The following is a 23,199-nucleotide window of genomic DNA, read 5'->3' as shown; positions in this document are numbered from 1 at the left end:
TTCTTGGTTCCCCCCCCCCCCCACCCTGAAAGGTAGATCAAGAGGAATACTTTAACTACTCGAAGGCTACAACAAGGATACTCTCTGTCGTCCTTGTTTCTAATCATTGGAGTTGTCTTGAGCCAATTTTTTGAGTTTAAGAACATGTTGGGGTGGGGTATTAAACCTCGACCATTAAACATTTAAGTTGTGCTAGCGAGATGTCCTAAGCCAATTAATAATTCAAGAATGATACTATTTAAAAAAATCACGAATGATGGCAGCAGAGGGGTTACTCTTGTAATATCTTAATTTTATTTTGTTTAGTTAGTGGGGTTTTTTAATGAGGAATTTCAGTCTTGATGAATTATTCTGAGGAACCTGTCCAATAAAGAAATATAAGAATACAGAAGTATTTTGGAAGGTTTACCTCTTGTAGGCCAAGAAATAGGGAGGATAATAAGGTATAGACCTTGAAAACAGTTTCTCAGTCAAATTCCTTGTTAGAAAATGAGCAGGAAAGGAAGATATGGTGGAGGAAAATTTGATAAAGCAGGTGTTGAAGGTGGACTCCTATTGAGACTGGTGTGTATTGTGAAAAACCAAGGAATAAAACAATAGCATGTCTTCTACCAGATTGAGTTAAGTTAGTGCAAAACCAAGGAATAAAATCAAAGTCTTGAATCTCCTGAAAGTTAGATAGATTTTTGCAAAGTCAATAACGAGAGTTGCAACAAATTGTAATGGTTTTTGGAGGAATAAAGAGTCAGGAAAAATCTTGGGAAAACACAAAAACCTTTCAATTTCGATCTATGAGAAATATAGTTGGAAAGAAATAACTTTTTTTTTTTTTTTTTTTTTTTTTTTTTTTTTTTTTTTTTTTTTTTTTNAAAGATAAAGGGCAAGAATATATTTGAAGGGGCCAGATTTATTGCTTCTCTTTGGTGCTCCAAGTCTTTGTACCGAGTTTTTTTTTTCTGAACTTGATGGGATTCTGTACTTCAAAATATTCACGTTATTAATTTAAGCTTCATGTTTTAGTGTCATAAATAGTTCTATTAAAACATCCTAATCCAAAATATCCATCTTCAAGAGAAGATAGAAATTGAATATTTATTTAGCCCTGTATTTCAATTTTGTAAGGGCTTTAGGACTCCATTTTAAGTTGTGTACATTTAAACTATGCTTGCTGAATAATAAGAAACTTCTGATGGATGCATCCAAATATGATTGCAGGCTATTAGATCCTAAGATGGAAAGTTCTGGATCTTTTTTAGTTGGAAGTTTTATCCTGCAATTGATATTGCATCTTCCATCGCAAATGGCCCAACATCTTCCTGACCTGGTTGCTGCACTGGTTAGGCGAATGCAATCTGTTCAAATTGCAGGAGTGCGAGGCTCGTTGATACTTATTTTTGCTCGATTGGTAATTGTCCTTGAGTGAAAAAACGTTTAGTCAGTTTTCTTTTCCCTTTTTCTTTTCTGATTATTAGTTGATCAATATGTGGGGCTCTCACATTTTCTAAATATTATCAATAATCTTAAGCAATTTTTTTTATTTTAATCATCCTTGGGAATTTTTCGTGTTAACATGAGAGCTTTGAGATCAAAACACTTTTAAGTGTTATGATTTCCATTTCTTTTGAAAATTAAAAAAAAAAAAANATTCTAGCTTTCAGACTTTTTGTTTTTGGCAAGTAAAGAAATTTATTATAAACTTCATTCAATTTTGTAACTCTTCTTCTTCTTTTTTTTTTTTTTTAAAATATAACATTGGGTGGGAACTCAAACCTTCTAGTTGGGGAAAAAGTTCTTGATGCCCTAAACAAGCAAATTGAGTTTGGGTTGATTCCACTCAAATTTGTGAAATTAGAACTGCAAATTTAATGCACTAGATATTTTTTTCTTAAGCTTTTATCTTCTTGTAGCCGTCAGTAGTAGCTGGATGTATTCTTTAACAAAATTGTACAATTTTGAGAAATAAGGATGATAATATTCCAATTTTCTTAACCAATTGTACTCATTAAAATTCCGACTGAAATCTCTAAAGTTGAAAAGTGATGTAGGGGTACAACGATTAAATATTTCAATTTATATAATTCTTGAAGTTATTGGCCAAATGTTTTTGAATTTTATTTTCATTGGAAATTATTTTTATGAAATTAGTTATTATATATTTTTTAAATGTTCGTATATTCATTTTTACTATAAAGGTTGTAGTTTTACGATCTTACTTGAACATGACTTTCCCTATAGCTTGTGTAATAATGTCCTTGACTTGTAAACCTTAATCAGATTGATCCATTCATTCAAGCTATTCTTGCTAATTTTTACTAGGGGAGATGAAATAACTTATGCTGTTAAAGTTATCAATTAGTACTAAGTTGGGATGTTATTTGGCTATGAAATAATTTCATTTGGAGCTTAAAGAAAATTAATACTTTGAAGCAAGATTTTACTTTTGTTAAAATTTACCCAGGATTCTATCTAGAGCATTCTTGTAAACTGAAAAATATTGAAATTGTAGATACCCAGTGGTACGAATGCATCCTTTAATTTCGATGTACTCCTTTTGGTTTTATATTGATGTAGATTGTATATTTTACTGTCTATTAATTGCATATTTTTCAATTTGAAAATTCAGGTTCACATGAGTGCCCCTAATATTCAACAGCTTATTGATTTGCTAGTTTCAATACCTGCTGAAGGCCATGATAATGCATTTGTTTATTTGATGTCAGAATGGACGAAGTTGCAAGGTTTGTCTTTCTGCCACTGCTTTCAAGAAAGGAGAAAATTTTGTATCTGAACTTCCAACTTCTGTCCGTCTGTGACATTAGCCCTTTATTCCTTTATCCTAATTTTTTCTTTTCTGCACATCTAAGCTGACATGTTCATTTAGTATATAGCTTGCTCTTCTTAATTTTCCGTACATTTTGGTGCCTAACTTCATATGTCTGCATGGTTTTTAACTCCCCATATTGCATAAATTCTGTAACCCTTTGTACAAAATCAGATTTGAGATATTGATGCATAAGACACTATACTTCTAGCTGCATCGAGTGTCAGACAAATAACTACTTATTGCATTTATCTAATAAATTTACATCGATTCTTTTCTAGATGATTGTAAAATATTATCTTATCAAGTATACCCATGTTAATATATCTCAGAATTTGGATTATTAAGGAATAGATAATTTGTTTTCATATCCACGCCAAATGGTTGCAGGGGAGATTCAGGGTGCTTATCAAATAAAAGTCACTACTAGTGCATTGGCACTGTTGCTGTCAATACAAAATCCTCACTTAGCACAAATGAGTGTTCAAGTACAACTTACTAAGGTTTGGTTGTGCATTTGATGTTAGGCTGTTGAATCATACTTTTAACGCAAATTAATCATTCACTTTCTTCCACATGAAGGTTTCTGCAGGGATAACCACTCGATCAAAAGGAAAATTAGCTCTGGATCAGTGGACAGTGATTCCACTTCCAGTGAAGGTAATTGGATACCTGAAATCATTTTAAAATTTGAGATTGATTATGGGTGGTTGTAGCATGTCAGAATTGGTGATAATGGTATGATAGATGCAAAGATATTTTCTGGTTTACTATTAATATCGAACTGATTTATCTAGATAAAAATAACGAAGCCTTTATTAACATGAAAGGAGCACAAGAGGTCATATGAGTATACATTGTTACAACAAAAAAAAGGGTACACTTAGAACTATATAATTCTCTATATTGTAATCAGAGAAGAAAATGTCAGTTGGGAAACAGGTTATGCTTCCCCAAAATACTTGTATCCAAAATTTGACTTAGGGGCCTCAATACGCTGTACTCAAGAGCTTGGTCGTTAAAGATTCTCCTACCGTCTTTGGACCAACTTGAAATATTGCTAGGGCCTAACCTACCATTCTTCAACCTCTCATCTGGAATGTAGGGAAGCAGGTTATGTTTCCGCAAAATTCTTGGATCCCAAATTTTGCCGTTTGGGCTTCAATACTAAAGCTCTGGTCATTTGATCTTGCGTTAGCTATCATGGGAGCCTTGTGAGAACTTTGGTTGGGAATGATTCGTCTTTGAAAATAAGTTGAAAGCTTGGGAATCTTTTTGGTATTTAATTCATTTGATGGGCTCAATTCATGTATTCGCTCACCTAGGGTTCACTAATTAGGATGTGATTCACATGGTCCTTGACAAAATACCCTTGTCACTGTGGGGATTCGAATTTGTGGTCTTCTGCACAGCCGGTGCTCCTCCTGGCATAGATGGTTGGATTGAATCTATGTGAGAACATCTTTATAGTGATTTGAACTCATCTAAAGTTTTCCATTCCAAACCACCGAAAGAAGTAGAGAGGGGCAGCTCACTTCCATTTGACTATGCTCTCTAATCACCTCTGTCAACGTCCTAGCAATCTTGACCGGAACTTTAAACAAGGAAAAGTTATAGTCTGGGATGCTGGAAGTAATCGATTGAAATAGGGAGTTCTCCAGTATCACTGCAACAAAAGAAAAGGAAAGAAGCCATTTCCATAGATCCACCTTTTTCTCCTCGTCATATAGGTGAATTATAGCAGGTCAGGTCCATTCCTATTAGAAGATTTGCTTAGATATTCCCAGATCCCCAATCTGATCCACGTTTCTTTCTTTCCTTATCAAAGATTATCTGGATGGAATTAGGTGATGTTTTCAGCAAAAATTGAGAGAGCTTATTTTATGTTTTCCTCTAATTTTAATGATTGCAGATATTTTCTTTATTGGCTGATGCACTAATTGAAATCCGTGAACAAGTATTGGTTGATGATCAGGTACACATCCTAGCATTCTGTCTCTGTTCAAATTATCCTAGTGAACTTTGATGTCCAAATTATCATAGTGAACTTTGACAATTGGAAATTCAATTGCAGGATAGCGAATGGGAGGATGCTGAGGCAGATGGTGTTTCAAGTGACGAAAACCTGCTTCTTGTCAATGCTGCATCACTCGGCAGACACACCCATGATTATCTTCAAGAGATGGCAAAAGTATACGATGAGGTATGTTCAAAACATAATGAGTTTGATCTTTCCAGGATTTTCTTAATGTGTACTTCTAGTTTGGTTTGGTTACTATTATTTTCTATTAACATTTCAATTGATTTTAATATTATTAGTTTATTTATCAAATGCTTATATATGTACAGGAAGGTGATGAGTATGAAGATGACCTACTTACTGTATCTGATCCTCTTAATCAGGTATTAAATCTACTGCCTACATGTCAACGTAATGTAGTAAAAGATTATGATTATCTTGTCTGCAGTTTCAGTTCTTTTTCCTCACTTTTGCAGATTAATTTGGCAAAATATCTGGTGGACTTTTTTATGAACTTGTATCAGAATGACAGACAGAACTTTGATAATCTCTTCAAGGTTTTCTTTATACAAGTCAATCAGTTTGGAACCTTTTACAGTAGTAGTTGCTGCTTTGGTTTTTTTAATTGAACACAATATTTTACCCTTGCTACTGCAGAGTCTGTCCCAGCCTCAACAGAATGCTATCCAAATGGTACTAAGTCGCTGAGTATCTAACCACTGGTGATTTTTTCGGGTTGTTAATTGCTATCCAATTCCAAATACAAGAATCAGTTTTGCATTCCCTCTTGCCGGCACGCCCCCTTTCTTCTTGGGGTTCTTTTATTGATGATGGTATTGGTTGTGGAGGTGGGAGAGGGGGAGGGACTTCCATGTGAATGTCAGCCTCATCAGTTTGGTTATTTTCTTTTTTAAAGTTTCCTTCATGTAAGTTATGCAGTATAGAGAACCCACACATTACAACTAGTTTTACTGCTTTGGTCTGTTTTACTGACCTTATAGAAAGGTGATGTTTTTACCACACTATCGCAGAGTCTGTTCCAAGTTTGTCAAAAGGCTGTTCAAGTGCTAGTCACTGTGGACGAGGAGTTTGCCATTTCTCAGGTGTGTCGTTGGCTTTCTAATTGATGCTCAAATTCCAGCTTGTCAATTTTTCAGCTTCCCTCCTTGCTGATATCCCCTTGCCCCCAATCACAGGAGCGAGAACCAAAAAATTCGTTGAGTGTTGTATATTAGGTCTTTTCTGGAGTATTCGATCATTCTTTTTAGTTGTATAATTGTTAGCTCCTTGTTAGCTTATGTTTTCTAGATGAAGAAGATATATGTAACTATTATAAACTTTTACTATGTGTAAAAATAGAGAAAGGTTCGGCTGCTGATTGAATATTTGAGGAATATTTTTGTTCTTGATGACTTGCTCATTAGTATGGGTTGTTTGAACATCGAGTTGGATTTCTTGCAAGTTAATGAGATAAACAGAATGTTATTCGGTTATTAGGGTATTATAAGGATATAAAGGGTATATTAATACTTATATACGAAAGCTGTTAGGGTGTGTGGTTATAAATAGAGGAGGCGAGGAAGAGAGAAATTAGACATTATTTTGGTGAGTGAATTAGGGCTTGAGAATGATCTCAAGAAGGAAAGGTCCTATTACCTTGAAACACTTGGTTTATCTTGTAGTTCTGATATTCTTTATATTTGAATACATTTAGATTCTATTATAAACAAGGGATAGTTTTGAAGTCAAACCCACAACTCATACAAGTTGGAGATAAGGATGCTGCACGGCCGTGATCTTGTGTTAGGCCCAAACAAGAACATTAAGCATTAACAAGCTTTGACGATTCTAGTTAGCTTGGATAAGGGAGTGTGATTGAAGAGGATTATGGATTGACCAATTATGAAGGCTTCTTCAGCAATATTTGCTCTTAGAATCTAAATTGGGCTTTCATTATTGAAACTTTTATCATTCAGTTGAGCTTCTACATCTATCCATTATGACGCCAAACTGGTCTGCCCCACACGGGGCACCATTTATCTGTATTCAGATTGTGTCAGGTATGCAGGCACAACCACTGTGGTTGCGTTCTCCTCTCATTTTTTCAGGGTAGAATGGTTCTACAGGAAGTCTTTAACTTGCTGATACTTCACGTTGGTTTATTGATATCTCTAATTTTTTAAGGACGCTGCCTGTTGACAGAACATGGGCGGGTCATCTGCTAGATCTAGATCCCTTTCTCTTTTCACCTGCTGGTATCATCACCTAATCCTTACCTGTAACTGTGGAAGGGTGGATATTATTGAAGTCATTTCTTGTGCCCCCTTCTCAGAAATGTTCATAGAAAAAATAGCTTTTATAAAGCAACAAACTATGCTGCCAAATGTCGCTCATAAATTATGTTAGATTTTAAGAAATGTTCTACATTTAGCAACAGATCTTCATGATGGGACACTGTGAATTATGGTTCGCTTCCTATTTATGTGCCCCAAAAATGGGAGTAGCACCAAAAAGCTGAATAGTAGAAGCATGTAACAGGAATGGGCATCTTTTTTATTCAACAGCAGCACAATCAATGGCGAGATATGTGCCAAGTGCCCGACAGCCCGTGCCCTCTCTTGTTGGTACTCCTTTTGCAGCCCCCCACTGATGCTTAGTGAAAAGGCCCAACCTTCGTGCACCTTTTATATTCGTTCACAGGCATTAGTATATTGTAAATGGAAGCAGGAAGACGGCATGTTGGTTGTCACCAAAATGCCACATTATGATAGCTTTGAAACCGAGCAATCTTGGACCTTCAACTGCGTAGTTATTGGTGGTAGGCGTGGGAGAGCTTCACGTGGTGTGTTAAAGCAAGACCCAGGCCATTGACCTTGGCCCACCATCTCACTCCCTAACTTTTCAATCAACTGTGGCATAAAGAGATTCTTTCTTTATCTATGAATTCAATACCCAATGTGTTCATATTTACCCACTTGTGACATTTCTATATTAACTACCAGATTCCCTCTTGATCTCATCAATTTAATACACTCACTTTTTAATTGTACTCTACAAACATTCAAATATTTTATTGCTTTACGTCTAGTTCCTATGTTTTGGATACGATTTTTTAATTAGAATTGTTTAGAGGAAAGAATCGCATGATATCAATGTTGGATTTAGCATGTGATTTGAAATATGGAAATGTCGATTTCATTTAAATTTTGCTTAATAGATTGATTTGTATCCCAGTAAAATGAGGTAATCGTCCCCATTAAGTCATATTGTTCACTATTTGCAACAGGGTGTAATCCGCTTTGACGTGATATTTATCAAAATTTATCCGTTCTTTAGCCGACAAAACTTAATGCCTTAGCTTTACTTATGCTTCACAAAATCCACTTTGTGTTGGTTGTGTAATGTTCTTAGGTTCTCTCTTTAGCCTTTCACTTTAGTTTCTTTATTTCATAGCGCTGCAAAGGCTGCCACCATAGACCTTCGGAGCTAAGCATCTTGTATTATGTTCTGATTCAATAGTCAAAATGATAATGATAATTACGCAACAAAATCTCTTAACTTTATATTGAAATTTCTAACTTTTTTGTTTAGTAACAACAAATGTCCGGTGACTTGAACAATAAAATGAAACTTGAAAAGGATTATAATATTGCATAATTATGATTATAATATTAATTTGAATATGAAGTGACGTAAATTACTGGATGAAAGCTCATTTTGCCATGTCAAGATGATTACTAGTATGCAGGAACGAGTCAATCAAATTTTTGTTCTTGTGTTCAGACATTGGACAAAATCTTCATATATTTTATGTTTTGGATTGCTATCAAATTGCTTTGAAATTTTGGGACCCCACCAAGCCCTGTTCTTGGGAAAACTTTTCTTTCTTTTCCGCATAGGGAATTTGAGAATCAAACTCGGCTGCACTTTCGAGGAATTCAGTTTCTGTTTCGATCCTCAGAGATGGAAAAGGTAAGGTTTCAGTTTTCATGTTCCTCTCCATCCCTATTTTGATGCTCATTTGCTTCTTCAATCTTCAGGAATCCATTGATGATACTCACTGCTTCAACCTTTCCCTAATAGCTTCCCCAAATTGTTTGATAATCGAGCTCTTGTTCATATTTGTTGGTACTCATTTGGGTCTCTCTCGATTCTTTTTTGTAGGTTTGGTGGTGAATTTGATTGTTTCCATGTTAGTTCAAAGGCTGTGATGATCTGATTGTGCTTGAATTGAAGGTGGAGAATACTGTTTTGACATGGCGGAGTTGTATAATCTATGATTTTGGTATGAGGAGCTGAAACAGAGCACTGGATGATTCTGGTGATTGTGAAGTTTGTTTGATAAAATATCATCGGAGTTGGATTTGATCGGTTTCAATTTGATCATGGGGTTGTTCTGAATTAGGAATATCGCGCGAAATTTGCAGATTCAATGAGTTTCACCGAAAGCTGAAGTTTCCGTTTAAGTTGATCAACCCGGATTTTTGCTATTTTAACGTTTAAGCTTGGTTGTTTTTTTCCGAAAATGGCGGCTGTATCACCGGCGCCTAATTCAACTCCGTCGCCGGCTTCTCCCTCCACTCCATCTCCACCGCAACAATCGCCTCCTCCGAATCCTTCTGACCCAGCAACCCCCACTTCGTCTCCTCCTCCGCCGCCGCCTGGGACCATTCCGCCGGAAACTCCATCAGCTCCGCCGCCATCAGCACCGGACCCTCCACCATCAGCAACTCCCCCAGTTAGCTCCACTCCACCAACGCCATCTAATCCCCCACCAAATTTATCTCCACCTCCTCAAACCCCTCCTCCACAATCATCAAAACCACCTGAGAATTCACCGCCAGCGCCACCACAAGCAAACCCGCCGGTTAATTCATCACCGCCGCCACAGCCCACAAACCCACCTGAGAAATCACCTCCTACGCCACCATCAACACCTCCAGTAACGTCACCTCCTTCCCCAGCGTCAATACCTCCTAAAAACTCACCTCCTCCTCCCGTTGAACCCTCACCTTCAAGTCCTCCTCCCAAGTCATCACCGCCCCCATCTCCCCCACCACCGCCGTTGCGTCTTTCTCCTCCATCACCGTCTAAACCCCCAACATTGCCATCAGGAAATCGCACGGACGATGGTTCTGGTCTTAATGACAGAGTTAACTCGAATTCCAACAGCAATGGAGGAATCAATACAGGGAGTGTTGTCGCAATAGGCGTAGTGGCTGGAATTATAATCCTTTCCATAATTGGGTTTGCAGTATGGTACATGAGGAAGCCAAGGAAAAATGATTCCGGGCATGGGGGCATTATGCCATCCTCTCTCAGCTCCTCTCCTAAGTCGGGTACTGCAATGTAAATATTGTTTCTTCGTCATTATCTTGGTCCTCTTTTTCCTACAACATTTATGATTAGCTTCCTGCCTGATAATTTATTGGGATATTTCAATTTTTCTTCGTAGAATCATCCCTTATGAAGGTCCATTCCACAGTTCATCAAAACATCCATGCCAGTGGCAGTGGCAGTGGCAGTGGCGGTGGCGGTGGCGGTGGCAGTGGTGGAATATACACTCCAAGAGAGCTTGGTGGGTTGGGCAGTTCGAGGCCATTGTTTACATATGAGGAACTCTTCAAAGCAACAAGTGCCTTTTCTGCGCAGAACCTTTTGGGAGAAGGCGGCTTTGGTTCTGTTTATAAAGGATATCTACCAGATGGAAGAGAGGTTGCAGTGAAGGAGCTAAAGATTGGTGGTGGGCAGGGCGAGCAGGAATTCAAAGCTGAAGTTGAGATTATAGGCCGTGTTCACCACCGCCATTTGGTTTCCCTTGTGGGCTATTGCATTTCAGAGCATCAAAGGTTGCTTGTCTATGATTATGTGCCTAATAATTCCCTCTACTACCATCTTCATCTTAAAGGGGATGGTGAGCTCGTTCTAGAATGGGCAACACGCTATAAGATAGCAGCTGGTGCAGCACGGGGAATTGCATATCTTCATGAAGACTGTAAGTTTCCGTGTCTTTTCCTGTAGAGCCAGCTGATTGATGTCGACACTAAGACGACGATTTCGTTTATGTCAGGCCATCCTCGAATCATCCACCGTGATATCAAATCTTCGAACATTCTTCTCGATGAAAATTTCGAAGCTCGGGTATGCTTAAAGTTTCATAATCTATGCTAAAATGCTTTAGCTTATAGGTGTATGCTTCATGCTTTTGTTGGCTATCACGCAGGTTTCAGACTTTGGGCTTGCTAAGTTAGCTCTGGATGAACAAACTCATATAACTACCCGTGTTGTGGGAACTTTTGGGTAGGTAGTTTATGATTGTTGGTACCACAGCCTCTCAGGATCCTTGTCTTTGAAATCTATATTTCTTGCAGATATGTTGCCCCTGAATATGCATCGAGCGGAAAGTTAACCGAGCGATCAGATGTATATTCTTTCGGAGTTGTACTTCTCGAGCTGATTACGGGTCGGAAGGCTGTGGACTCGTCCCAACCAATGGGGGATGAGAGCCTTGTTGAATGGGTAATCTATTCATGCTTCTCTTGTATGTTTTCACTGATATGGATATGATGATGCCACCTACCTATCAAATTTTCTTATAATCTTAGAAAGACGATATTGTCCTCTTTGAGCTTTTCCTTCTAGGCTTCCCTTCAAAGTTTTAAAACGCATCTTCTAGGGGAGGTTTCCACTCTCTTATAAAGAATGCTTCGTTCTCCTTTCTAACTGACGTGGGATCACACAATCCACCCCCCTTGGGGGCCTAGCTTCCTCGCTGGCACACCGTCCAGAGTCTAGCTCTGATATCATTTGTAACAACCCAAGTCTACCACTAGCCGATATTGTTCTCTTTGGACTTTCCCTTCTGAGTTTCTTCTCAAGGTTTTAAAATGCATGTACTAGAGAGAGGTTTTCACACCCTCACAAGGAATGTTTCATTACCTCTCCAACCGATATGGGATCTCACAATCCACCCTCCTTGGGAGCCAACGTCCTCACTGGCACATCGCTCGGTGCTTGACTCTGATACCATTTGTAACAGTCCAAGCCCACCGCTAGCATATATTGTCCTTTGGGCTTTCCGAGGTTTCCACACCCTTATAAGGAATGTTTGTTCCCCTCTCCAGCCGACTGGGATCACACAAATGGATTCATATGAAGCATGAATGTCCTCACTATAATTCTGAATTGTTTGAAAAAACATGTATCTTATTTTAGCATTAGCAACTCAAATCAAGCTTTCCGGACAATGTTCTCATCTTTCAGGCTCGGCCTTTACTAAACCACGCACTCAACAACAGCCAAGACTTCAAAAACTTGGTGGATCCTAGGCTTGAAAGGAACTATATAGAGAGTGAAATGTTGAGGATGATAGGAATAGCTGCTGCTTGCGTGCGCCATGCATCTGCCAAGAGACCACACATGGGACAGGTTGTGTTTTTGCTACTGATTCATAATAACCTGAAATTCATAATTGTTCATCTTTCACAGTACTGTTATCTCATTCTCAGGTTGTTAGAGCTTTTGATAGTTTAGGCACTGCAGATTTAAGCAATGGAATGAGATTTGGGGAGAGTCAAGCTTTCGACTCGGGTCAACAATCTGCCGAGCTTAGATTTTTCCGAATGCTGGCGTTCGGTAACCAAGATTACAGTTCAGAATTTTATAGCCAAGGTAGCTCAAATGCCTGATTGAAGAGGAGATTTTGTAGATATGATATAGAGTGGGGAAATATGTTGCTTTTTTCCAGGAAGGCTTTTTTCCATGCCCACTGGAACTCAGGTTGATACCAAGAGCACCTTCTTGATGTTCATGTAAGTAGTACAGATGAATGAACAATCCCCCAATTCATGCTCAATAGAGATGCCATTATTATTCATACATAAATCATATTACTTAATATAGTTTCTTGGGTTTAGGGACTTCTCTTACCAAGTTTTGATATTTACATTGGTTGTGAATTTATGCAATTTTGTAGCAGAAAATCACCAGGTCAATCCTTTTTCGAGTAGACGTCTTTTTGGCAAGCAGACATATAGCTTCATGCATAGTCCGTCGGGTATCTGTTCGACACCAAATTTGGTGAACTTTCATCTTTCATATAGACGGACTTAATTCTCGAACCACATGCCGAATATCATATCGAAACTTCGATTTTTGAGGTTATGACCCATAACGGCCCAGATACACCGAAGATATTGTTCTCTTTGGGCTTGGGAAGGTTTCCACGTTCTTATAAATGGTGTTTTGTTCTCCTCCCCAACCAATGTGAGACATCACATTCCCCCTTCGGGGCCTAGCGTCTTCGCTAGCACTCTTTCCTTCCTCCAATCGATGTGGGACCGCCACCAAATTCACTCCCCTTCGAGCCCAACGTCCTTACTGGCACACCGCCTCGTGTCTACCCCTCTTCGGAAGCGAGAAGGCTGGCACATTGTCCGGTGTCTGGCTCTTATACCATTTGTAACGGCTCAAATTCAATGCTAGCAGATATTGTTCTCTTTGAGCTTTCCCTTTCGGGCTTCCCCTCAAAACTTTAAAACGCGTATGCTAGGAAAAGATTTCCATAACATAAATTGTGTTTTGTTCTTCTCCCCAACCAATGTGGAACATCACATGATCTGGAGTCCTACTCGACTCTCACTTGAATTCAACTGGTTTAAACTTCATGTGCGAAGATTAAGATAACTTGGGGGAATCTCAAGAGGTTGAACCGAAAATTTTCATCTCCACCCTCTATTTTAATTTTTATCCCCCAAGATGAATTATTGTCCATTTATTAAATTTTATTTACCATAATAATAACTATTCTTCCAAAAAAAAAAATCTAAATAGATAATTCTAAATAAGAAAGTATTATAAAATATCATAATTAATGCAATAATGATTCATAACTAAAATATAATGTTTAGTTAACATAGTTTTTAAAAATTCAACCACTTTTTTACTATAATAATAATAAATTAATAAATGGAAATTATAATCTTCTTTGTTCCATCTAAATTGGGTTTTCGTGGGTCAGGATCCACAGTTTAAACAGACATCTCTACCGCAACTTTCAGCTATCTATTTAGCCATGAGAGAGTAGAGAAAATTGGAACGTCAAGACCCATGGTTTAAATAAACATCTCTGTTCAAGAACGGAAGGCAGTCCGACTCTTAACTCGAGAGCCGCCACAAGTCGAAAGAATATAGGGACTAGGCCCATTTTGATGTTTAAGATCAGAATTTGGATCATATAGTTATTATAGCTTTATATTTATATATAAAATAAGAAAAATAAAATAGAGGAAAGTAAATATCAAATTCAAGTGGACGGAGGCTCCGAAAAGTCAATAAATCTTGCATTGAATAATATATATATATATATATATATATAATAATAAAGTAAATAAGTATTGAGTTCTTCCTTTTTGGATCCAACTTCCAAAGAACGCGGTTTGTTCATTCAAGTTTGAACAGTTTCCCTTCCAATTCTGTCACCAAACCAAAGGAAAGCCCCACATCTGTACCTCACCGATTCCCAAATCCCCTAACCTCGACCAACTCCTCCCTGCGGATCCTCTCGAATCGCGAATCCATGGCTTCTTTGCAATCCGATCAGCTCAAGCAGCTGCACGACATTTTCATGCGCTTCGACATGAACTCCGATGGTAGCCTCACCCAGCTCGAGCTTGGCGCCCTCCTCCGTTCCCTCGGCATCAAGCCCTCTGGCGATCAACTCCATTGTCTCCTCTCCAATATGGATTCCAATGGCAACGGCTCCATCGAATTCGACGAATTGGTCAATGCGATTCTCCCCGATTTAAACGACAATATTCTCGTCAATCAAGAGCAGTTGATGGAGGTTTTCAAATCCTTCGATCGTGACGGTAATGGCTTCATCACTGCCTCCGAGCTCGCCGGTTCCATGGCTAAGATGGGTCATCCTCTGTCCTACCGCGAACTTTCCGAGATGATGCGGCAGGCCGACACCGACGGCGATGGCGTAATTAGCTTCAACGAATTCACCACCGTCATGGCCAGGTCCGCCGCAGATTTTCTCGGCCTTACATTTGCGTAGATCGTGTTCATTCACACTTTGATTTCCCCTTCTTTAGATGTACATAGCATGGTATAATTACCATCTGATCTTAGTCGCTGTTCGTTTCCAGTAATTAATTTCTTCATAAGCTTTTGGTGCAGCCCTGATGCTCAGAAAACAAGAAAGAAAAAACAAAAAAACAATCCCAACTGTGCTTGTAATGTCGATGTTTCAATTCTATATTTGATCTTTCAACTTGCTTCCTGTACTGTATTTGCCCCAATATTCTATATATTACATTATATTCGTGTTATTCATATAGTTCTATTACTCTTGTAAGTGTTTGATTTGGTATTTTTACTCAACTTTTTTTCCAGAATCACAAAATTGGTACCTATAGGTTGGAGAAAGTGATGAACTATTCTTTGAATTTCGTTCTTATGGTTTGATAAGATCTCTCATAAACAGTCCCAGAAGAAGTCACTAATGAATTGAATACTAACATAACTAAACTTTGAGATGTATTAAAAAGCATTATTGGGTTGCTGTTGCTAATTAGCTGGTTGATTACAAAACCTGACTTTAAAATGAATGTCTAATCTTGCTAGGTGTTCCTCACATGATTTTAGATGCCTTCAACAACTGTTCTTTTGTCATTTGGTACTTTTTTCTGTCTTACTCTCATGTCTTGTCTATCATACATGCTGGACTTTGGGCATTTGAATATTCAACTTTCATCGAAGGTTGAAACTTCAAGGTTGGCCTAAGACCTGATATGATTAATACATATGTCACTCAGAAAGCTATTTAATACTCTAAGGACTCTCATTAGTTGTGAAGCTCAGAGAGTTAAATCGATTATCGTATAAACGTCGAGTTGTATATTTGACAGAGGATATGCTATTATGTTCTTTGTTTTTGTTGCTTGAACTAATGTTTATCTAATCCTACAATGAATTCCCTCACTTTTTTAATGTACACAAGAACTTGGAGCTGATGCTTCTTCTGTATTTTCTTGGGACAGGCTATGTTGGTTCATGTCAGATTTGTCCAAGAGCAAGATAACAGCATCATATTCAATGGTTTCATCTGTTTTAAGTGGCACCTTTCGGCTGCTAACCGTGCGGTGGAACCCATGCTCGTTGATCGGGAGCTATTGACCTCAAAAGATCACGGTACTCTTGGTTTTCCAGCTGCCCTTCATTCCTAATCCATAAAATCATTTGATGATACATAGGAAGGAACCTCATCTGTATCGCTGAGTAGGAGAAGTAAGGAATGAGTGTTGAGATCACCACAAATAGAAGCACAAGCCAGTAGGAAGGGCCAGGGGCAAGGACTTCAATGAAGATCTTGTAACCATTGGTTGAAAACGTGGGGGTCATGGACCCATAGATCAGGAGAAAAATGTACCAGATCGAAACCGAACCCCAGATGAAAAGATGTTGTATCAAGGTGAAGTAACTAACAGCGAGCGCCATTTGCAAGTTCACGACCCAAACAACACAAGAATACATCATTGCACCCAGAATATCCCGCCCTGCAGTTTTCCCGTCGGAGTTGAAGGCCTGATACTCGAGCGCTCGAGTGCATAGGGAGAAAATGATCACAGCACTGCACAGCCCATTAAACATCCAACTGAGAATTCGGACCCAGCTGAATAGAACATTCTGCACTCCTTGTTGGTATAAGAGAGGAAACTGCCACATCAAACAAAGAAATGAAGCCTAAAATTTGGCCATTTTTTCTCAGATTTATCAGCAACAAGAACATACCTGGAGGCAGAGTCTTGCAGAAACATCCTGATCAAAAACGCCCAAAGCTACCACTGGAAGCGACGAGAAGAACACATTGTAAAGCGATAGAAACCAATCATTATATGCAGGCTGCCCAGAGAATGATGTGAATGCTTCGTATAAGAATATTGTAAAACCAAAAGTAATGTTCTTGTAGAAAAAGTAGCAAATCTGCAAATCCATAGGCAAAAACTCATCAATCTCAAAGAGAGAAACTTATGAAACATGATGTTTTCTGAATCCAGATGTATAAACTGCATTACCATTGATGATATCCTTCTATAGCACCAATGTCCATGAACAAGAAGCAGGTGCTCTAAATATTTGAATTGTGCTATCACAACGTCGCTCGACATAACGGCCTGGGTAGACATAAAAGAACTCGTTAATATTTGAAGAATTTGAATCATCAAAACATATGGGTCGTCTGCGTTCTTCAGCACCTGCATTCCTTCAACACCGCTAATTCCAACTCCAATGTCTGCTTCTTGAAGCATTCCGACGTCGTTGGCACCGTCGCCAATAGCTAAAGTTGTTTTCTCTGTTCCACATTTAACTAACCTCGTTACCTGCCACCGTGAATGAGAATCGAGTCGGTATCTTTTTAGATGTGATTTTTAAGCCAAATTAAAGAGTAAGAGTACGAAAACTAACCAGTGCCTTCTGTTTTGGAGATGAACGGCAGCAAATAACAGAAGCACAATGTATTGCTACCTCGAGAAACAATGCCTTCATGCTGTCCTCTAAAGCATAAGAAAGTGATTTTCCATCAATGATTAATGCAAATGCTTCAGATATCCCACTTGGTGAAGCGATCTGAGCTCTCCCTCGAGTAATTTGATCGAGGACGCTTTGCCTCGATGCCTAAAACATTATCAAAAAGATTCCACAGGGAAGGAAGAGAGTCAATTGATGCTTAAAGAGAGTAGATATTGTCCGTTTTGGCCCGTGCGTGTTGCCATCGGCCTCACGGTTTTAAAACGTGTCTACTAGGGAGAGGCTTCCACACCCTTATAAACTATGCTTCATTCCCTTCTCCAACCAATGTGGGATCTCATAATCCACCCCCTTTGGGGGCCAGCGTCCTCACTAGCACACCGTCCGGTGTTTGGCTCTAATACCATTTGTAACAGCCCAAGCCCACCATTGGTAGATATTGTCCGTTTTAGCCCGTTACGTATTGCCATCAGCTTCACGGTTTTAAAACGCATCTACTAGGGAGAGGTTTCCATACCCTTATAAGAAATGTTCTGTTCCTCTCTCCAACCAATGTGGGATCTCACAATCCACCTCCCTCGGGAGACACCACCCGGTGTCTGGCTCTAATACCATTTGTAATAATCCAAGCCCACCGCTAGTAGATATTGTCCACTTTAACCCGTTACGTATCACTGTCAGCCTCACGGTTTTAGAACCCATCTACTAGAGAGAAGTTTCCACACCCTTATAAAGAAATGTTTCGTTCCCCTCTCTAACCAATGCGGGATCTCACACTTTCCCTTCTATAGTACATTTGACAAGGAATGAGTATATATTCACCTTGATGATCGATGCCTTATCCCCCGTCTTCTCTAACACCTGAATTTCCGACGTCTCGAGTGTAATTACAATCTGCTTCATATCTTGTCTCAGTAATCTACAGGAAAAACTGCAATTTTAAGCTCAAGAGTTAGTATAAATCCAGATATGATACAACTAGGACTCAAATGAACATTTCAGCTCAGGAAAACAAGTATCCATCCATACCCAATATTGATAGCGGTCTCCATTTTGTCCCCAGTCAATACCCAAATCTTTATTCCTGCTTGAGCAAGCCTATCAATGCACTCAGGAACCTAAAACATGAAGAACCATCAGTTCCAAGACCTTCAATAGCAGTAGTAGCTCACCATTATGAACTCATAACACTTCTCAACTCACCCCATTTTGAAGCTTGTCCTCAACAGCAGTGGCACCAAGAAGAATCAGATTCCTTTCGATTTTATCGGTCACTTGATTAATCAACGATTCTCGGTCTACACTAACCGAGTTTTTCGCCATAGTGAACTTGCTATCAAACTCTCTGTATTCTTCGTCGTCGAGCTCGCGATAGGCAAGTATCAAAGTCCTCAATCCTGCATCAGCATACTCAATGACATGTTCCTTGGTCTCCTCCTCAAACACCCTCCCATTCTTTCCAAGCCTTTCAAACATAACACTGCAAGAGTAATGAAGTTATGGGGATCCTGACCTTTAACCAAAGCAGAAGCATGACTCTTTATTTAAACCACAGACCTGTCTGCACCTTTACAGAATAACAATGTCTTAGCCTCTTCATTTCTTACTATGACAGACATCCGCTTTCTTGAGCTATTGAACTCCAAAACATGCAGCAGTTTATATGTCCTGCAAAAACAAAACACTGTCATCTACATGAAGCTCATGGATATGCTATCAAATCAAAAGAAAGGGTATTAACAGCAAACAGTCACCTATCAACTTTCTTGCCCAATGAAGGATCAAACTCATGCAGTGATATACTTGTCTGTGTTCTTTTGTAGAACTCGAATCCGAGTTCTCTAGCAGCGATCACGAATGCTGCTTCGTCTGGAGATTCGGCCTCATAAGAAACCTCTCCATTGTCCTCATTGATTTCGGGTATCGCCGTATGACAAGTTGCAAGAACACGAAGAAAAGTTTCGATGACATTGGCATGAGGCTCATTAACCCAATTCCCATTCATAATCCTATCATCCTTAAAGTTAAAACCTTTGATATGTGAAGCTTGATTCTTGACATCCTCATGGTGCTTCCCCTCATTTACCTGGCCATAAGCCCTCCCTGCCACAGAACACTTAATGAACTCCATTGAATTACATGTCAAAGTTCCCGTCTTGTCAGTGAGTATCGTATCAACTTGACCGAGTTCTTCATTCAAATTCGAGGTGCGAGCACGAGCTGGTTTATTCGCTTCTTCATAATACATATTAATATCTTGATTGATGAACATGCTCTGAAGAATTTTCACAATTTCTATTGATACATAGAGTGATATTGGAATGAAGTAGTTATATAACATCAGTGCTGTAAGAAAATGGAAAATTGCAGCCATTTGAGCCCTTTTTGGATCATAGAAAACTCTAGCATCATCAGGCCTCAGATACCATCGTTTCATTCTCCCATTCTCCAAATCATCCTCAGTCACAACGCCAAAAACTATAGATCCTACAAGAGCAAGCAAAAACAGAAGACAGAACAAAAAATATATAATCTTGTCCATTTTCCTCTCAACTTTGCTTCGCTTTGAAGGTGGATCAGTAGAATTTTGAATAACCTTCGTGTCACGACCCGTAAAGACAACGACCCCGTATATATAATCAGTATTCCGAAGCTTAGAGCCTCGAAGGAGTAGCTGTTGAGGAGACAGAGGATATTGTTGTTCTTCCAGCTCTAAACTACCAACAAAACTGTATAAATTTGCATTTGGATCCTCACATTTTAGGATAGCCTTAAAGCTATTGAAGATAAAATCTTCGTTCATATGCGACGTTACCTCCAACGCTTGTTTTAGTTTCAAATTCGTCTCGCCGTCCAGGTTCGTCGTCTCAACGTAGCAGATTGCGTCCTCGTAACTTGATGAAAGCAAGATAATATCAGCTGGAAAGAATCCATCCTTCTCTACTTTCACAATATCACCAACCATCAGATTCTTCCACTCTGTATAACCAAAAACTCCATCTCCATGGTGCACTTTTACCTTTCTATTGTTTACCTCAAGATCCTGCAAAGGTCCACAGTTAATAATATTAAGCAACATCATTGATCTTTCACTTAGAGTTGCAGAAACTTGAACATGATAAATACCTGTTTTTTGCGCCTCCAATCCTCGATCCCTTCTTTGATCATTGTCGCCGAGATGACGAGAATAAGAGGGACGATGGCGCTGACAGCGGTGTAAGGAGCAAGGGGAGTAAAAGCAAGGATCCCAGTGACTAAAAAGTAGAAATTGGCCACTCTCCTGAATTGCTCAAACAATGACTTAGGCAGGAAAGTAGCTAAAGTATACTTGGTGGTACTAACATAATTGTCTATGTAGCTACGAATTTCTGCCTCAAAACACTTTGGTTCATTACAGAAAACAACACGAGAGAACCCAGGTCCCCCAAGTTGTGAATGATCATCCTTTAAAGAAGCTTTCCCGCAAGCAAACGAGTAGATCTTGCTAAAATGAAGCTTTCTCCTTCTGCCGCTGCTCATTTTTTAATATCCCACAAGCAGAAATTCAATGCCAAAACTAAAGAACATTTTCAATTCGAAAGCTCATAAGGTTGAGTACCCAAATCGAATCCATAACAACAATGAAATGATATGAATCTTTGGAAGTTCTTTAGCAAATTTGAACCAAACCCCATTTGAAAGGATCAGGAAAAGAGGGAAAAAAACATGGAAAGACATGTAAAGGTGGGTTATATCGTAATCTCCGACCTCGTCGAGGAAAACCCAGAAACAGAAACCTTAAACTTTGTCATGAAATGGCAGAAACCATCCACTAAATTGTCTTCTCTGCAAGCCCGATGGTTCCTTGAAAACACAAAAGACAGAGAATGTCAATGCCATTTGGCAGAAGAGAATGTTTGATATTAAAGAACTCAGAAGCTCACCCACCAATGGCGGCTGTTTCGCTGCTCTGAAAGAGTCTTCTCTTCTGCATCACCTTCCCTTTCTCCATTGACTAACATAGAACAAACAGACAAAAGAAGAACCCATTTTGCAATTTCTTTCGATTTTTTTCTTCAACATTCAAATTGTTTGTAATAGCTTCATTAAGAGGTTAATCATGGCACCTTTCCCTCCTCTTGAAGCAAATAAAAAGGGGGATTTTTACAGCAAACACCCGATTCGAACACCACAAAAGGGAGCTTCGAGGAATTAAAAAGACGAATTCTGAAAATTGAAACTAAAATTGTGAGGCGTAATGAAGAATTTGAGTTATGGGTTTTGTTTTTGGGGTTAATTAAACTATGAATTAGGGGAGAAGACACAGACCGGGAAGATGCCAAACGTGTCGGATGTGGTCAAAGTCAAACCAATCTCACCCAGCTTCCACTCTTATCAACTATTTTTTAACAAATTTTTTATAAATCATAAAAATAATTGTGTTCTAGCTTCTTATTTTATGTTTTAATTTTGTATAATTATTGTTTTACAATAATATAATGTTTTATAAATAAAAAAAAATTATTTTTGTATGTTATGATTTTAACAAAAAAAAAAAAAAAAAAAAAAAAGAGTTTGAAACAGTATACTAATTTTAAAAAAAAAAACATTTTTTTCAAGTTAAATTAAAATAGAAAAAAAAAAACAAAGCAGTTTCTTTTTAACTATTTTATGATTTAGGTAAGAATTTTAAAAAAAAAAAACAAATTTAAAAAAAGACCTATAAAGGTGTAAAGTAGTTATCAAATATTAATTTATTTCCAAATTTAGCTACCACTTTATAAATGTAAAAAGTAAAAAAGTTTTAATTTTTTTTAAATGAACTAAAAATAAATTACTGTTTATAAATGTGTAATTATCATTTTTATCATATTTAATAATTCATATTATATTATAATAATTGCAAGCAATATCTAATTATTCGTTGACAAAATATGGATTATATGAGTAAAAGTAACATTTTATAAAGATAACTTTTTAGAGCTATACTTTTTTTTTCTCTCTCTAAATTTATATTATTCTCTTTTAAAGCATCAATTTTCAATATTCTCAGGCGGAATAATTAATATTAATTATTATTAATTATTGAAAGTGTTCATTTCATAAATGTTTTGCAATTAAAAATTAAAATATATTACTTTTTAATTTAGAAAAGAATGGTGTAAAATTAATATAATTTTATATAATTATTATAATCATTTAATTACGTTTTTTTATAAAATAAACACATTGATTATGTTAATTTTTGTTTAAAAAAGTAAGACAAGAAAATGAAACATATATTTAAAATTAATATTTATAAACATATTTTAAAAAATCTACAAAAAAATATATATATAGAACACAGAAGATTGTCGCAGACAAAAAGAAAAAGAAGACAAATGAAGGAACAGAGACAGAATGATGACGGCGTCAACTCAGGAGATAGTGGAAATAAAAAATTAATATAATATATAAGAGTCAATTTTTATTTTATTATTTAAAGAATTTAAAATAATAATAAAAAAGTCAGGTAAGAAAATAACAAAACTAAAGGCAGCTTATATATATCCATATACAGAGAAAAATAGAATGTGGGACATTTTTTATTTCTATTTTCTAGACGAATATAGCTTTAAATAAATAAAATTAATTAATTAAAAAAATAAGTGATTGGTTAACATGTGACACCGTCTCTGAAATTATTAACTTACTTTATTTTTTATTTTCCCAGAAGATCTCATGTCAATAAAGAAATTCATACTCCGTAATTAGCAGATGTGAAACTCTTCTTCCAACAATCTTCAACACTGGTGGGACCTTTTGAGTCCAAGTGGCCGATGAAAGGGCAATTTTGAGCCTGGTT

The 23,199-nt window shown here is 37.7% G+C and overlaps 4 protein-coding genes across 7 annotated transcripts in view; 3 read left to right on the top strand and 1 right to left on the bottom strand.

The window, feature by feature from the left end:
• The window catches only part of LOC111776232 (importin-9), a gene marked incomplete in the record, with an annotated part of 21,770 nt that extends 15,436 nt beyond the window's left edge, over positions 1-6,334 (top strand). The window contains 9 exon segments of the mRNA XM_023655631.1: positions 1,216-1,405; positions 2,624-2,738; positions 3,212-3,324; positions 3,404-3,481; positions 4,734-4,796; positions 4,896-5,024; positions 5,171-5,224; positions 5,318-5,398; positions 5,499-6,334. Of these exon segments, the coding sequence (XP_023511399.1) occupies positions 1,216-1,405; positions 2,624-2,738; positions 3,212-3,324; positions 3,404-3,481; positions 4,734-4,796; positions 4,896-5,024; positions 5,171-5,224; positions 5,318-5,398; positions 5,499-5,549 (874 nt within the window).
• A 2,306-nt stretch (positions 6,335-8,640) lies between these two features.
• Positions 8,641-12,756, top strand: LOC111776250 (proline-rich receptor-like protein kinase PERK9). Of its 3 annotated transcripts, none has more exons than XM_023655672.1 (8): positions 8,641-8,813; positions 9,006-10,180; positions 10,297-10,836; positions 10,912-10,982; positions 11,065-11,141; positions 11,213-11,360; positions 12,105-12,269; positions 12,350-12,756. In XM_023655672.1, exons 2-8 carry the CDS (start codon positions 9,367-9,369, stop codon positions 12,527-12,529), a joined length of 1,995 nt encoding a protein of 664 aa, XP_023511440.1. In that variant the 5' UTR covers positions 8,641-8,813; positions 9,006-9,366; the 3' UTR covers positions 12,530-12,756. The 3 variants fall into 3 exon arrangements, with proteins under 3 accessions (XP_023511440.1, XP_023511422.1, XP_023511431.1); XM_023655654.1 differs by having other exon boundaries at positions 8,882-10,180; XM_023655663.1 differs by lacking the exon at positions 8,641-8,813 and having other exon boundaries at positions 8,828-10,180.
• Positions 12,757-14,236: 1,480 nt separating this feature from the next.
• Positions 14,237-15,175, top strand: LOC111776402 (probable calcium-binding protein CML16). Its single transcript, XM_023655843.1, has one exon. It carries the CDS (start codon positions 14,419-14,421, stop codon positions 14,899-14,901), a length of 483 nt encoding a protein of 160 aa, XP_023511611.1. The 5' UTR covers positions 14,237-14,418; the 3' UTR covers positions 14,902-15,175.
• Positions 15,176-15,594: 419 nt separating this feature from the next.
• Positions 15,595-21,714, bottom strand: LOC111811957 (putative phospholipid-transporting ATPase 9). 2 transcript variants are annotated; one of them, XM_023655621.1, is made up of 12 exons: positions 21,303-21,714; positions 20,502-21,218; positions 19,130-20,418; positions 18,933-19,043; positions 18,579-18,855; positions 18,405-18,493; positions 18,198-18,306; positions 17,313-17,522; positions 17,102-17,227; positions 16,922-17,020; positions 16,638-16,748; positions 15,595-16,562 (listed from the first exon to the last, which is right to left on the bottom strand). In XM_023655621.1, the coding sequence occupies exons 2-12, from the start codon at positions 20,892-20,894 to the stop codon at positions 15,978-15,980; spliced, it is 3,399 nt and encodes a 1,132-aa protein (XP_023511389.1). In that variant the 5' UTR covers positions 20,895-21,218; positions 21,303-21,714; the 3' UTR covers positions 15,595-15,977. The 2 variants fall into 2 exon arrangements, with proteins under 2 accessions (XP_023511389.1, XP_023554808.1); XM_023699040.1 differs by having other exon boundaries at positions 16,638-16,829; positions 21,303-21,713.
• Between the last annotated feature and the right edge of the window lie 1,485 nt (positions 21,715-23,199).

The sequence above is a fragment of the Cucurbita pepo genome, chromosome LG01 (genome assembly GCF_002806865.2).
Source record: "Cucurbita pepo subsp. pepo cultivar mu-cu-16 chromosome LG01, ASM280686v2, whole genome shotgun sequence".
Taxonomy (NCBI): domain Eukaryota; kingdom Viridiplantae; phylum Streptophyta; class Magnoliopsida; order Cucurbitales; family Cucurbitaceae; genus Cucurbita; species Cucurbita pepo.
This window is presented reverse-complemented; position numbering and strand designations above follow the sequence as displayed.

What these genes read in the sequence shown, in the direction of transcription:
- LOC111776250 (XM_023655672.1), top strand. Translation starts at nt 9,367, where the DNA reads ATGGCGGCTGTATCACCGGCGCCTAATTCAACTCCGTCGCCGGCTTCT. An exon ending in ATGAAAATTTCGAAGCTCGG is followed by an intron (nt 10,983 to 11,064) that starts GTATGCTTAAAG and finishes GCTATCACGCAG; the next exon opens with GTTTCAGACTTTGGGCTTGC. An exon ending in ATGAGAGCCTTGTTGAATGG is followed by an intron (nt 11,361 to 12,104) that starts GTAATCTATTCA and finishes CTCATCTTTCAG; the next exon opens with GCTCGGCCTTTACTAAACCA.
- LOC111776402 (XM_023655843.1), top strand. Translation starts at nt 14,419, where the DNA reads ATGGCTTCTTTGCAATCCGATCAGCTCAAGCAGCTGCACGACATTTTC.
- LOC111811957 (XM_023699040.1), bottom strand. Translation starts at nt 20,894, where the DNA reads ATGAGCAGCGGCAGAAGGAGAAAGCTTCATTTTAGCAAGATCTACTCG. An exon ending in ATTGGAGGCGCAAAAAACAG is followed by an intron (nt 20,419 to 20,501) that starts GTATTTATCATG and finishes GGACCTTTGCAG; the next exon opens with GATCTTGAGGTAAACAATAG. An exon ending in TTGGGCAAGAAAGTTGATAG is followed by an intron (nt 19,044 to 19,129) that starts GTGACTGTTTGC and finishes TTGTTTTTGCAG; the next exon opens with GACATATAAACTGCTGCATG.